We start from the raw sequence: 16,122 nt of genomic DNA on the forward strand, positions 1-16,122 counted from the left end.
CCCAGTCTGAAGTCCTGAGCCCTCTGGAGAAGGTTTTCTTCCAGGATATCCCTGTACTTGGCCGCATTCATCTTTCCCTTGATTGCAACCAGTCATCCTGTCCCTGCAGCTGAAAAACACCCCACAGCATGATGCTGCCATCACCATGCTTCACTGTTGGGACTGTATTGGACAGGTGATGAGCAGTGCCTAGTTTTCTCCACACATACTGCTTAGAATTAAGGCCAAAACGTTCTTTCTTGGTCTCATCAGACCAGAGAATCTTATTTCTCACCATCTTGGAGTCCTTCAGGAGTTTCATGTGTCTTCATGTAACGGAGAGGTTTCCGTCGGGCCACTCTGCCATAAAGCCCCGACTGGTGGAGGGCTTCAGTGATGGTTGTCTTTCTACAACTTTCTCCCATCTCCCGACTGCATCTCTGGAGCTCAGCCACAGTGATCTTTGGGTTCTTCTTTACCTCTCTCACCAAAGCTCTTCTCCCCCGATAGCTCAGTTTGGCCGGACGGCCAGCTCTAGGAAGGGTTCTGGTCATCCCAAACGTCTTCTATTTAAGGATTATGGAGGCCACTGTGCTCTTAGGAACCTTAAGTGCAGCAGAAATGTTTTTGTAACCTTGGCCAGATCTGTGTCTTGCCACAATTCTGTCTCTGAACTCTTCAGGCAGTTCCTTTGACCTCATGATTCTCATTTGCTCTGACATGCACTGTGAGCTGTAAGGTCTTATATAGACAGGTATTTGGCTTTCCTAATCAAGTCCAATCAGTATAATCAAACACAGCTGGACTCAAATGAAGGTGTAGAACCATCTCGAGGATGATCAGAAGAAATGGACAGCAGCTGAGTTAAATATATGAGTGTCACAGCAAAGGGTCTGAATACTTAGGACCATGTAATATTTCAGTTTTTCTTTTTTAATAAATCTGCAAAAATGTCAACAATTCTGTGTTTTTCTGTCAATATGAGGTGCTGTGTGTACATTAATGAGGAAAAAAATTTACTTAAATGATTTTAGCAAATGGCTGCAATATAACAAAGAGTGAAAAATGTAAGGGGGTCTGAATACTTTCCGTCCCCACTGTATATATATATATGATCACACATGCAGATCCTGTGCCTGTTGTCTGTCCTCCCATTCAGTATAACCAGCTGGGGGCAGAGATAGAAGATACCAGAAACCACAAAGCCAGTGACATCAAATGCTGCAATCTGTAATTACCTTAAAGCGCCACATAGGGGGCGTTTGGTGTGTGTAGAATGCCAAACACTACCTTGTCCTGCTTATATATGGAGTGGCATTAGCTGGAAAAATGGGGGTTGATTTACTAAAGGCAAAATGACTGTGTACTTTGCCAAGTGTAGTTGCTCCAGAGCTTAGTAAATGTAATAAATGAGCAGAAGCTCTGCTGAATTCCATCATCCAATCATATGCAAGCAAAAATGCTTCTTCTTTTTTTTTTTTTTGCACGTGATTGTTTATTCTTTGCAAAGTGAAGCCTTACCTCATTTACTAGGCTCTGGAGCCACTTGCAGAGTGCACACTCATTTTGCCTTTAGTAAATCAACCCCATGGTGTTAGATGGTGTTAGATATTGAGGAACATAGAACCTCTAATGCCCTGTAAACACGATCGGAAATTCCAATGGAAAAGGTCCGATCGGAAAATCTGATCATGTGTGGGCTCTATTGGACTTTTTCCGTCGGAAAAAGTTTGAGAGCTGGATCTAAAATTTTCCCACAACAAAATCCGATATGACTTTTTCAGATCGTTTGTAGAGAATTCCGATGGACAAAGTGCCTCTACGTAGTCCCGTTGTACGGAACGAACATCACCTCGTTCCGAACAATTGGATTTTCCGTGAACTTTGTCCGACCGTGTGTATGCAACACAAGTTTCGGCCAAAATCCTTCGGAAAAAATCAGACGGATTTTGTGGTCGGAATGTCCGGCGGTGTGTTTACAGACTCGGGATCGCATCGCTGGATGCAGGGGAGGACACAGGGAGAGTTACTTACCTTGTCCCCTGGATCCAGCGATGTCCCCCGCGCTGTGTGATCGAGCCGTCCTCCGCTCGATTCACAGTGCCGAATGCCGCCGAGCTCTGTTCCTTGCGGCGTTACGGTGCACGGGAGCGGAGAACAGCGGCAAATTCAAAAAAGTAAAAACACACAAAACACACACAGCACTGTAATCTTACAGATTACAGTACTGTATTAAAAATTACACACCCCCTTTGTCCCTAGTGGTCTGTGCAGTGCCCTGCATGCACTTTTATATTATAAATACTGTTTTTTCTGCCTGAAATTTGGAGATTGTCCATAGCAACCAAAACATGTCCCTTTTTCAGTGTTTTAGGACTTGATTACATTATTGAATAATTTTTATTATTCTTTATTATATTATAAACTTTATCATACCCGGGATGTCCGCTAGACTCTGGTTTGAAGAGATTTAAGAGAGTTATTCCTAAGAATTACAGGACTACGAAATAAAACGCCAAATTTCCATGCAAAATAATTGTACCGCTTTCAGCACCTAAAACCAGAACGAATCATACCGCCAGGGAGGTTAATACAATATGCTACATAAATCAGCCAACATATTACAACAGTGGGGATAGATGATTTATGATTAGAGTGTAAAGGGGGGGGGGGGGTTGTAGAGGTGTTTGAGAGGGGTTTTTTTTTTTCGGGGGGGGGGGGGGGGGGACTTGTGCTGGGGGCATATGGGGTGAGAGAGGATTTGATCTGGGGGCAGAGATTTGTGCTGGGAGGGGGATATTAGCAGGGGGACATATAATGCTCATACATCTTGGGGACAATTTGGCATGTTCGTCCTGTGCTCTGGCTGACCTTGTCCTGGCACTGAGATGGTAGTTAGTGGTGTCCTTTGGGTATGGTGGAGTGGAGGGTGATCATGGTGAAGTGGAGGCAAAAGAACAGCTAATTACAGAAGACCCGTGGACAAGATACAACTGGAGTCTTTTTTTTTTAAAAGATATAGCGTACATTTCTATACCAAATAAAGTTACGAAGGATTGTGATGCTGTACAGACCTGGATCAGTAGGGCTGACCCCGTTAATGGCGGCCTTATTGCTGAGGTCGATCATCTGATGAAGGCGCAGTTTTCGGCAGTAGATGGACGCCCCTTCGGGTTCCAGTGCAATGATGAGCTGCTCCGGGTTATCAGGATAAGCCAGTCCGGCCTGTCAATGGAGAAGTAGTTATAGCAGGGCATTATGACATCACATAGGATTGGTAAGTCTGTACCATAGGCTTCTCTCTGTAATGTCGGTGATAACCAAACCTGTATAGGAAGGGACACGAGAACTGCCACTTTCGACCTCCTTTTGAAATACAAAGTCCCTCGCCCCCCACCGTGGTGCAGAGCGGTCAATATGCTTGTACTGGTTAAGCGACTTGAGAAAATATTGAAGCCGTTGAATGGGGGGAGGGGTGAAGGGCCACCATTTTATTTTTGTGGAATGTGCACCATTTACAACAGATGGAGCACTGGTATGTACTATTCAGAGGATATAAAATTACATAGAAGGGTTTTTGAAAAAAATCTTACTGAAGGTGAAGTAAACTGTGATGGCCTTTATTAGTAACTACAGAGCAGAAGCCAGTAAGAATCTGTAAAAAAATAATAATGTTTGGATAAGTTGAAATGCTAAAATGAACGTTTTAGTGTGCAGACTTTTATTCGTTTTGTACAGATAGGGGTGACAGCTCTTTGCATTTATACAATGCAAGGCACTGTTCAAGTGGTTGTAAACCTCAGGCATGAAATGTGAACAAAGCACAGCCCTCTATTGGGTGAACTAGATGGACTTTTGTCTTTTTTCAACCAGACTAATTATGTAACTATAGTGCGCACTTGTCTCCATTACCCACTTCTGCTCTGGAAGATTTACCCCCCTGCCTCCTTCATGACCAGGCCATTTGCAATACGGCACTGTGTAACTTTAACTGCCAATTGCGTAATCATGCGGTGCTGTAACCCAATACAAAACGTATGTCTTTATTTTTCCATCAGATAGAGCTTTCTTTTGGTGGTATTTGATCACCACTGCCTTTTTTATTTTTTGCGATATAAACAAAAAAAATAGGGCTGTTACTGATTCAAATTTTTGCGTTCGATTAATCGATTTTATTTTTTAATCGACTAATTACGATTAATTATAACGCACATACAGATCAAACTACTTTTAGCTGATCTCCTTGCATTGCAACTCTGCATTAGTCAGTGGTAAATGTGGTATACACTATATACAATTACCCGACACTAGTTAGTTTCCACAATCCATGACTTAACTTCACAGTTCACACAAATATGTTTTAAATTCAAAGTGTAGCATTGATGTATTTTTTTTTATTAAACTTTAAGAAAAACATAGAAAGTTCGTTTAGCTTTAATTATAAAACGTATCTAGTATATTGACTGTCAGTCACTTTATAGTAGGCATCACTTTAGCCAGTCACGCAGACATACCAGAGCGTTTAAATTTTTATTTTTTTATAACAATGTTAAAAACAGAGGTTATCAAATTTGCCTACACTTAAAGCGGGATTCTACCCTAAAGTGGAACCTCCGCTGATCGGAACCCCCCCCCCCCCCTCCGGTGTCACAATTGACACCTTTCAGGGGGGAGGGGGGTGGAGATACCTGTCAAAGACAGGTATTTTCACCCACTTCCGGGCATAGACTCCCACGGGAGTCTACGCCATTTCCTGCCCTGCCGCGCTGTCTGCTGGGACACACACGGGTCCCAGTGACAGCGCGGAGATTTCCTATTGCGCGGCGCGGCTCGCGCATGCGCAGTAGGGAACCGGGAAGTGAAGCCGATTCGTTTCACTTCCTGATTCCCTCACCTAGAATGGCGGCGGCAGCAGCCGAGGCACGAGCGGTCGATCGGCCTCGGCTGCCGGCATCGCTGGAACCCGGGACAGGTGAGTGTCCATTTATTAAAAGTCAGCAGCTGTAGTATTTATAGCTGCTGGCTTTTAATATTTTTTTATTTTGGGCGGAATCTCTCTTTAACTCACTGAATGATCCCAGTTCACCACATCCATATTTACCATCACTGTCCAGGCTGTCCGGTGACGTCACGGACATCGACTTCACTGGACACTTGGGGAAGGAGGGAGGAGTCCGGTGACGTCGATGTACGTGACAACACCGGATCTCCAACGCAACTCCCTGAAGACCCGGAAGCCGGTGGAGAGGTGAGTACCGATCAAAAGAATTTTGATAGATCAAAAAAATTAACAATTAATCAAGGAATTCATTTTACAATATAAAAGGGAGACAATACAGTTACAATACAATTAAATACAAGAGGATTAAGAGGACCCTGCTCAGAAGAGCTTACAATTGTTATTTATGTTCTACTAGTAATGGTGGCGATCAGCAAATTATAGCGGGACTGAGTTATTGCAGCAGACAAATCGGACACTAACACTTTTGACACTTTTTGGGGACCAGTGACACTAAAAAATATGCACTGTTACTATGCTAATGACACTGGCTGGGAAGGGGTTAACACCAGAGGTGATCAAGGGGTTAACTGTGTGCCTAACCAGTGTTTTATATGGGAGGTGCTTTTACTATGGGAAGATATTGATCCGGGTCACTGCTTAGCAGGGACATAGGATCCATGCCTTCCCTACTGACAGAACGGTGATCTACCTTGTTTACATAGGCAGACTGCCATTCTGCCTCTCTGCAGGATGATCGGCGGGTGGCGGCGGACATCAAGTCGTACCCACCGATCGGCTCCCGCTGTGTACAGTGCCTTGAAAAAATATTCATACCCCTTGAAATTTTCCACATTTTGTCATGTTATAACCAAAAACGTAAATGTATTTTATTGGGATTTTATGTGAGGGACCGTAGGTATGAGCAGCCCTAGCTCAAACACACATGCCTGTGTGTGTATATGTGTATATATATATATATATATATATATACACACACACACACACACACACACACACGTATACGTAAATATATAGACACACACACTTATAAATAAATATGAACAAACATTTTGCAAAATGTATTAAAACATTTATCAATCTTAAAAATATATAATAAAACACTTAATTTTTTTTACTTATTAAAATAATGTAATTGTTTACATTAGTGGTTGAGGGGCAGTAATCCTTTGCTGCTGAGCTGTTTTTTTACCACCCCTCAACCACTACCACCTTTCAGCTTTAGAGGCAGTGACTGGGCATCTTCACATGCCACAGATGCAATTATACCCCCTGTTGCTTTCAGCAGGTGTAGCACCCACTGACTGTGACCTATTTAAGTGAATGGCAGAACTCTGCAAGCGCCCTGCAACTGTGTGCAGTGTGGAGTTCAAGGAGATAAAGAAGGAGGTGTGGAGGTAATACAAGGCCTCCTCATCACCTTGCAAATGCTCTCTGAAAAGCGATCCGTTTGTGGATCGCTCTTCAGAAATCAAAGCATTTGTGAATGAGCCCCTACATATTCCACAGTGTCCACAGTGCCCCCCTCACATGTGAGTCCTCCTTTGCATCAGAGTCAACAACATTCCCCCTTAGACCAGAGCCAATACTGTCAGGGTTCCCAGTGAGCCTACCTTACATCAGAATCCCCAGAGTTCCCCTGATGTAAAGAATGCTGTGTACGCTGGTGTAAAGGGGACCTTTGATGTAAGGGGGTCTCTGGTTACCAGAGTCCCCACTTACATCAGAGTTCCCAGCATTCTCTTTTATATCGGGGTTCCCAGAGTCCCCACTTACATCAGAGTCCTCCTTTATATACACTGTAAGGGGGAGACTCCGATGTAAGAGGGCATGCTGGGAACTCTGATGTAAGGGGGGGTGGGGGTTCACGTGATCAGAGACCCCTTACATCAAGATCCCCCTTTATATACAGTGTAAAGGGGGACTATGACACAAAAGGTATCTCTGCAGACTGCGATGTAAGGGGGGCCTCTGATGTGAGGGGGTCTCTGTTTACCACACAGATCCCACTTACGTCAGAGTTCCCATTCACTACCACTGCTAGAGTCTGTGCCCCCATTCTCTCCTTACCAGTGACATGTCCTGAGTCCCTAGTCTTTAGGACGTGTCTCTCCTTACAAGTGACCCATCCTGAGTCCCTAGTCCTTAGGACGTGTCTCTCCTTACAAGTGACCCATCCTGAGTCCCTAGTCCTTAGGACGTGTCTCTCCTTACAAGTGACCCATCCTGAGTCCCTAGTCCTTAGGACGTGTCTCTCCTTACAAGTGACCCATCCTGAGTCCCTAGTCCTTAGGACGTGTCTTTCCTTACCAGTGACACGTCCCGAGTCCCAAGTCCTCAGGACGTGTCTCTCCTTACCAGTGACACTTCCCGAGTCCCTAGTCCTCAGGACGTGTCTCTCCTTACAAGTGACCCGTGCTGAGACCCAAGTCCTCAGGACGTGTCTCTCCTTACCAGTGACACGTCCTGAGTCCCTAGTCCTTAGGACGTGTCTTTCCTTACCAGTGACACGTCCTGAGTCCCAAGTCCTCAGGACGTGTCTCTCCTTACCAGTGACACTTCCCGAGTCCCTAGTCCTCAGGACGTGTCTCTCCTTACAAGTGACCCGTGCTGAGACCCAAGTCCTCAGGACGCGTCTCTCCTTACCAGTGACACTTCCAGAGTCCCTAGTCCTCAGGACGTGTCTCTCCTTACAAGTGACCCATCCTGAGTCCCTAGTCCTCAGGATGTGTCTCTCCTTACCAGTGACGCGTCCTGATTCCCAAGTCCTCAGGACGTGTCTATCCTTACCAGTGACACGTCCTGAGTCCCAAGTCCTCAGGACGTGTCTCTCCTTACCAGTGACACTTCCCGAGTCCCTAGTCCTCAGGAAGTGTCTCTCCTTACAAGTGACCCGTCCTGAGTCCCTAGTTCTTAGGACGTGTCTCTCCTTACAAGTGACCCGTGCTGAGACCCAAGTCCTCAGGACATGTCTCTCCTTACCAGTGACACTTCCCGAGTCCCTAGTCCTCAGGACGTGTCTCTCCTTACAAGTGACCCGTGCTGAGACCCAAGTCCTCAGGACGTGTCTCCCCTTACCAGTGACACGTCCTGAGACCCTGGTCCCAGAGGGTCCTCCATCACCTCAGTTGGTTCCATTGTAGGCAGGGCATAAGCTGGGAGGCAGGGGAATTCGGAGACGGAGCAGAGAGGAGAAAGTTACAACCTCCTCCTCTGCCAGGGACAGTCCTAGCAACCAACAGTTTCCTCATCGGTGGACACGATGATATTCATCTGTCAGGGATGCTGTAGCTGGAACTATAGAGGTAACATCAGAAAATGCAGCCACCTGCCTGCTTAGTCCATGGACAGTGGCTGCACTCACAAGAGTTACACAACCAACTGAATAATAGTCCCATTCGCAGAGCTGTTATTGTCCAGTGCCGAAATGTTTTCAAATCTTTTTTTACAAATACATATGTGAAATGTGTCTTTTTGGGGATGTCTCTACCAGCTTTGCCCATCTAGAGAGTGACATTTTTGCCCATTGTTCTTTGCAAAATAGCTCAAGCTCTGTCAGATTGGATGGAGAGCGTCTGTGAACAGCAAATTTCAAATCTTGCCACAGATTCGTAATTGGATTTAGGTCTGGACTTTGACTGGGCCATTCACATGAATATGCTTTGATCTAAACCATTCCATTGTAGCTCTGGCTGTATGTTTAGCGTAGTTGTCCTGCTGGAAGGCTAACCTCCGCCCCAGTCTCAAGTCTTTTGCACACTCTAACAGGTTTTCTTCTAAGATTGCCCTGTATTTTGGCTCCATCCATCTTCCCATCAACTCTGACCAGCTTCCCTGTCCCTGCTGAAGAAAAGCATCTGCACAACATAATGCTGCCACCACCATGCTTCACGGTGGAGATGGTGTGTTCAGGGTGATGTGCAGTGTTAGTTTTGCACCACACATGGCGTTTTGCTTTTAGGCCAAAAAGTACAATTTTGACCTCATTTGACCAGAGCACCTTCCTCCACATGTTTTCTGTGTCCCCCCACATGGCTTCTCACAAACTGCAAATAGGACTTCTTATGGTTTTCGTTCAGCAATGGCTTTCTTCTCACCACTCTTCCATAAAGGTCAGATTTGTGGAGTGCACGACTAATAGTTGTCCTGTGGACAGATTCTCCCAACTGAGCTGTGGATCTCTGCAGCTCCTCCAGAGTTACCATGGGCCTCTTGGCTGCTTCTCTGATTAATGCTCTCCTTGCCCGGCCTGTCAGTTTAGGTAGACGGCCATGTCTTGGTAGGTTTGCAGTTGTGCCATACTCTTTCCATTTTCAGATGATGGATTGAACAGTGCTCCGTGAGATGTTCAAAGCTTTGGATATTTTTTTTATAACCTAACCTGCTTTAAACTTCTCCACAACTTTATCCCTGACCTGTCAGGTGTGTTCCTTGGCCTTCATGATGCTGTTTTTTCACTAAGGTTCTTTAACAAACCTCCGAGGGCTTCACAGAACAGCTGAATTTATACTGTGATTAAATTACACACAGGTGGACTCTATTTACTACCGTAATTAAGTGATTTCTGAAGGCAATTGGTTCCTCTTCTCTAGTTAGGGGTATCAGAGTAAAGGGGGCTGAATACAAATGCATGCCACACATTTATTTGTAAATAAATTGGAAAAACCATTTATCATTTTCCCTCCACTGCACAATTATGTGCCACTTTGGGTTGATCTATCACATAAAATCCCAAAATACATTTATGTTTGTGGTTGTAACATGACAAAATGTGGAAAATTTTAAGGGGGAAGAATACCTTTTCAAGGCACTGTATAATCACAGTGCTATAGGGCGGTCGGCAAGTGGTTAAGAGCACTAAGGGGTTGACAGCCTCAGCTCTGCTGCTGTGTAAAGGGGGGTCGGGGGGGGGGAGCTCTCCTCACTGAGCTTTGCAGAATGTAATTTCAACTCTCCACCCCCTTTTTTCTGACAGCTTAACCGGTTCCCGACCAGTGCACGACGATGTACGTCGACAGAATGGCACGGGCAGGCATATTGGCGTACAGGTACGTCCAATATTCAATGCCGCCCTGCCATCGGGAGCGCGCCGCCGGCGGCGCGCTCCCGCGCTGGTCGGGACCCCCGTGAGTCCGGTCGCGGGACCCGCGGACTCGATCGCCGCGGGCATCCCCGCGATCGTCTCACGGGACGGCTGAATGGAGGAAATGCTGTGTAAACAGCATTTGTCCATTCTGCCTAGCAACTAGTGACGCTGATCTCTGCTCCATGTGATTGGAGCAGAGATCAGTGTTCACTAAATGAAAGCCCAACCCCCCCACAGTTAGTAACACACCCCTAGGAACACTTAACCCCTACACTGTCACTCACTGGTTAACCCCTTCACTGCCAGTGTCATTTACACAGGAATCAGTGCATTTATATAGCAGTGATTACTGTATAAATGACAATGGTCCCAAAAATGTGTCAAAAATGTCCGATGGGTCCCCCACAATGTCGCAGTCACAATAAAAATCGCTGATCGCCACCATTACTAGTAAAAAAAATTATAATAAAAAATTATTAATAAAAATGCTATAAAACTATCCCTATTTTGTAAACGCTATAACTTTTGCGCAAACCAATCAATAATCGCTTATTGCGATTTTTTTTACCAAAAATATGTAGAAGAATATGTATCGGCCTAAACTGAGGGAAAAAAAATTATATATTTTTGGGGGATATTTATTATAACAAAAAGTAAAAAATAATGCGTTTTTTTCAAAATTGTCGCTCTATTTTTGTTTATAGCGCAAAAAATAAAAACCGCAGGGGTGATCAAATACCACCAAAAGAACGCTCTATTTGTGGGAAAAAAAAGGACGTCAATTTTGTTTGGGAGCCACGTCGCACGACCGCGCAAAATGGTCCGGTCTGTAAGTGGTTAAACAAGCTTTAGAAATTCTGGACTTTGAATAAATGTAGAGAAGAGAAGACTGCAGATAGACAGATACAATTTATGTAAGAGGATTTGTTTCATATCTGTGTATCACCTGAAGCCAGTCACTTCACTGGGGATATGTAATGGTTTACAACCACTTTAACCTTTTTTTATTTTTTAAACTTTATTGAAATGTCACAACGTGACATTTCATTAATTTGAGTGCATGACAGATGAACTCCATTGCAGTGCAGGAAAATACAGACATTGCATTTTCCACACCTCTCCACTCCATTGTAGTGTGAATGGGGCACAAGTAAAACAAGCAACCGTTCTCTATGTGCCTTTGCAGAGACCTGTGTTGGTGTAGAAAACTGACGGTCGCCACACATATGAAGGAACTTTTAGATGTCATCAGCTGAGTACAAGGCAGTGGCATTGCTAGGGGGTGGCTTTTGGGGCTATAGCCCCGAGTCTCTGCAGGGGTCTCCAAGGGGAGGGGAGGCTCTGATGTAAGTGGGGTGCTCTCTGTGGATCCTGATGCAAAGGGGAGACTTTCTGAGGACCCTGATGCAAGGGGGAGACTCTCTGGGGACCCTTATTTAAGGGGGAGGCTCTCTGGGGACCCTTATTTAAGGGGGAGGCTCTCTGGGGACCCTGATGCAAGGGGAGGCTATCTGGGGACCCTGATGCAAGGGGGAGGCTCTCATGGGACTGTGATGTAAGGGGGGGCTCTCTGGGGACCGTGATGTAAGGGGGTTCTCTGGGGACTCTGATGCAAGGGGGAGGCTCTCTGGGGATCCTGACGCAAGGGGGAGGCTCTCTGGGGACCCTGACGCAAGGGGGAGGCTCTCTGGGGACTGTGATGTAAGGGGGGGCTCTCTGGGGACCGTGATGTAAGGAGGGCTCTCTGGGGACTCTGATGCAAGGGGGAGGCTCTCTGGGGACCCTGATGCAAGGGGGAGGCTCTCTGGGGACTGTGATGTAAGGAGGGGCTCTCTGGGGACTGTGATGTAAGGGGGGGCTCTCTGGGGACCCTGATGTAAGTGGGGGCTCTCTGGGGATATATATATATATATACACACACACACACACACACACACACATATATTACTGTATATACATGTGTATGACCGCCCAAGCGTATGACTTTCTTTACTACACTGCTATGGGCTCCAGCCCCAGATCTTTTGTAGACCTAGCAATGCCCCTGGTACACGGGGATCGTTTGCGGTATCCTGCCGAGATCGCTCCCCTAAGTTGCAGACCCCGCAGTCCATGTCTGGCTCAGTGGACTCCCATTGTGGAGCTCTTTACACTCTTTTCCATATTATTATTGATATCTTTTAGCACTTAAACAATTTAGCTCTTCACTCTGTTTTCTAACATTTTCAGGATAAAAAAAAAAACCCACGCAGTAATCTTGAGCCTGTAATTGGCGTCTGGCGTAAGAGGTTTTCGAGGGTCATTGTCAGAGACGGTGGAAACGGCGCTGTCTTGTTTACATCTGGGGAATTAAGTGTCACATTGTGTTCATGACACGCTCGGAGCGCATTACATCCGGGGAAGCTTCCAGCGCAGAGAGTGCGCTCATTGTCTGCGACGCTCTCACAAGCCATTAGTCCCCGTTTGGCTCCTGTCTGGAGGGGTCTGTCAATGTGAGGCTTGTTTGATGGGGATGAGGCTTTGAAAAGGAGACGGCATAAATCTGGATAATAAAAGCCTCTTCCAGCACCTAATGAGAAGGGGATGCTGGGGCCGTTCGAGGGATGCTCGGAGGCTTCCATTAAGCTCTTCACCAAGGGAGGAAAAAAAAGCATAAAAATCGATTCTGATCGTTGCGATGACTTGTTATATAAGTAAGCAGACTTGCACTATGTAATATTGTCTCTGGAGGGATGATTCTGTCAAGTGGTGATACTTGAGGTACAGGTGGAGGCTTGGGTCGCACAGTGGTTTCTTATATGGTGAGTTCTGCTCTCAGCTTTGCTCCTGCCACCAGGGCTGGCCTGAGGGGTAGGCACAAGAGGCAGATGCCTTGGGCAGTAACGGAAAGGGGGTGCGAAAGGGGCAGGACATGCAACCTGTACTGCTAAAGTAGTTCATAGCCCATGGTGGGGGCACATTTTGACTGTTTAAACTTCCAAAAGGGTGACAATGCGATGGACATCCCCAGGATATAGCATTACCAGGACTAATTTGGGGAACTGTCCTAAAAAATCTAAAAACCCTTCTGACACCCCAATGGCAGGATAGCACCTCCAAAGGTAGGAGTGGGCTAGCATTTCACCTTGAAGTTGAGTTCCTGGCTAAAATATGGCGACTAAGAAAGGACTAAGAAAGGATATTGTCACTTTTTCTATTTAAAGTTTAAGGCCCCATTCACACATAGGCGTTTTAAATAGTGGGCAGAATCTCTGTGATTTCAAAATACACTGTTAACAAGTCAAATCGCACATCAGCGTGTTCAGGTGCCATTCATTTCAATGACACCTAAAAATGCGGTGCAATTCTGCTGCCATTGTCGCGAGGCAAATCGCACTGCCATCTCGCAAACCAAATCAAGTGTCGCCCCAAAAAAGTTCTAGAAATTATTTTGGGCGACATGCATCCCGCAATTTGGTTTGTGCGATTGCAGCATAATTTGTCGCATGACAATCGCGCCAGGATCACACCACGTTTTTAGATACCATTGAAATGAATGGCACCTCAACACACTGATGTGCGATTCACAACAACTATGTGTGAATGAAGCCTTATTGCAGAATGGTTGAGGTGGTGGTCAGGGGTCCCAGACACCATAGCTGATCACTTACAGACTCTCCAGATCAATGTCCAGCTTCACAGTATCAGAACTTCCTTAGCTCCCAACTGTCCCTGATTTAGAGGGACTGTCCCTGATTTGGAACAATGTCCCTCTTTCCTCCTCATTTGTCCCTCATTTTGGTCTGATCCATATAGCTGTATATAAAATGCACTTTTTATCTATCAAAATTTTTTTCCCAGCGCTAAACCTTTCATCTGATTTCTAAATTGCTGCATTTGTAAATTCCAAAAGCCAATATAAAGGAATAGTAGTGGTAAAAAAAAGCACTTGTGGGTTTAACCAATCTTGTTTTTTTGTACAGTTCTCCTTTAAGGGGGCGTGGCAAGGGGTGTGTCCTATGCCTGTATACTTTTGCTGATAGGTGTCCCTCATTCCCATTTCAAAAAGTTGAGAGGTGTGTCAGAACCTTTATACAGACACAGCAACACTGCAAACGCATTCCCAAATTCCCAAAGTGAGTCACCAGGTCCTTCTGAGAGACTGGGCTTCTTCCTGGCTCTCTCCAGCAAAGGTCCTCCCCTGGGTCTCCCCCTTGGCTCAGCTTCCCCCAGACCATGCAGGACAGCTTCATGACCACTGCAGCACACAACTATTGGGCCTAAGACCAGAGTTCCATCCAGCAACACCTCCCTAGGCCTCACCTCAGGGGAAAAGAGGGAGCACATGGCCTGTCCTAAATAATTATATCCTCCCCCAGCATGCACCAGTGACATAAACCTCGTAGTGGATTGCCCTGGCTAAAGCAATATAAATATTCATGACTTAGTTTTGTTTGTGAAATCTCATATTATGACCAGTGACATCTACTGGCAACAGTGAGAAATCACAAGCAAATTTAAAGCGGAGGTCCACCCTAAAGTGGACCTTCCGCTCATTGGAATCCTCCCCCCCCTCCGGCGCCACAATTGGCACCTTTCAGGGGGGAGGGGGGTGCAGGTACCTGTACGGTACAGGTATCTGCACCCACTTCCGGCGTAGATTCTGCAGAAGGTACGCCCCATTCCGCAGAATCTATGCCCCTTCCCGAAAGTCCCCCGCTGCCTGCTGGGAAACACACAGATCCCAGAGACAGCGGGGACCATCCTTATTGCGCAGCGCGACTCGCGCATGCGCAGTAGGGAACCGGGAAATGAAGCCGAAAGGCTCCACTTCCTGATTCCCATACCCAAGATGGCGGCGGCAGCACCCGAGAGACGATCGAAAGATCGGCTTCGGGTGCCGACATCGCGGGCGCGCTGGACAGGTAAGTGTCATTATTTTAAAAGTCAGCAGCTGCAGTATTTGTAGCTGCTGGCTTTTAAAAAAAAAAAAAAAAACGTGGACTCCCGCTTTAAGCTTAGGAAAAAAACTGGTGAAAACGTATACAATCAGCTTGAATTAATTCCAAAACAGTCAAATCTGGTGCAGCTCTGCATGGTAGTCAATCAACTTCTAAGTTCAGCTTGTTCAATCAAATGTTGACAAAAAAAAAAACCTGGAAGCTGATTGGTTTCTATGCAGAGCTGCACCAGATTTTACACTCTCCAGTTTTAGTAAATCAACCCCAATACCCCTGTTTAGGACAAGGGGGCTACATAGCATGAATCTGACTGCCGCATCTTCCACGTTTGTCCCTCCTGTGATATACATTATATCACTGTACATCCTTCTCCATCATATCTCCCCTTGAAACTTCCTTTGCAGCTGTGCGATGGCTGAAGGGGCCCCCAGGGGCCGCACACTATCTGCCAGCTTCTCCAGTAAACATGGCCTGTTAATGGTGGTCTGTACACTACATTATAGGCGAGTCTCTCGCAGACTCCGCAGCCAGCGGATGATAAATCTCTGCTAATCAATTTATATCCCCCACCTGAGACCGGGGTTAATGCATCGGATGGTGGCTGAGCGCCTCTAAGAGATTTCCTGGCAAGGGGAGAGACTCATAATAAGGACAGGAAGCAGCTCCACCATCAACCAATAAAATAGCAGAATTTGATCATATCACTGAGGTCAGCATATTTATGGTCACTTTATTTATGGTGGTCAGATGGTGGAGAGAAGAGAAGTTGTTGGCAGATGCTTTGAGACTGCAAAAATATTGAGATTGTGGTGAGAAAACTAAGCAGAGACATAAAGATCCATTCTAAAAGATCATCACTTCACCTCCAACGGACAGCGATATTCCAGAGTTTGCTGGATGCTGAACAATTAAACCTGGCAGTTATTTCTGTCTCTCAGAACCTCTGCTAGTGAAATCCCTGAGCTGAGGTCCTGGGCACCCATTGTGCCACTTAGAAGGGGTTCCCACCATCCCTGTGCTGAGTTCCTGGGTCTGGACAATCACTGGGTTCTTTATGAGGGGTTCCCACCATCCCTGAGCTGAGGTCCTGGGTCTAG

General features: G+C 46.0%; 1 protein-coding gene across 1 annotated transcript in view; it reads right to left on the reverse strand.

Moving 5' to 3' along the window:
* The window catches only part of HSPA12A (heat shock protein family A (Hsp70) member 12A), a 90,324-nt gene that overhangs the window by 16,925 nt on the left and 57,277 nt on the right, over positions 1 to 16,122 (reverse strand). Inside the window, exon 7 of the mRNA XM_077455433.1 lies at positions 3,054 to 3,204. Within this exon, the coding sequence (XP_077311559.1) occupies positions 3,054 to 3,204 (151 nt within the window). The remainder of the gene's footprint in view (positions 1 to 3,053; positions 3,205 to 16,122) is intronic.

Source organism: Lithobates pipiens, unplaced genomic scaffold (genome assembly GCF_037356315.1).
Source record: "Lithobates pipiens isolate NorthernLeopardFrog02 unplaced genomic scaffold, aLitPip1_a1.2 Scaffold_25, whole genome shotgun sequence".
Taxonomy (NCBI): domain Eukaryota; kingdom Metazoa; phylum Chordata; class Amphibia; order Anura; family Ranidae; genus Lithobates; species Lithobates pipiens.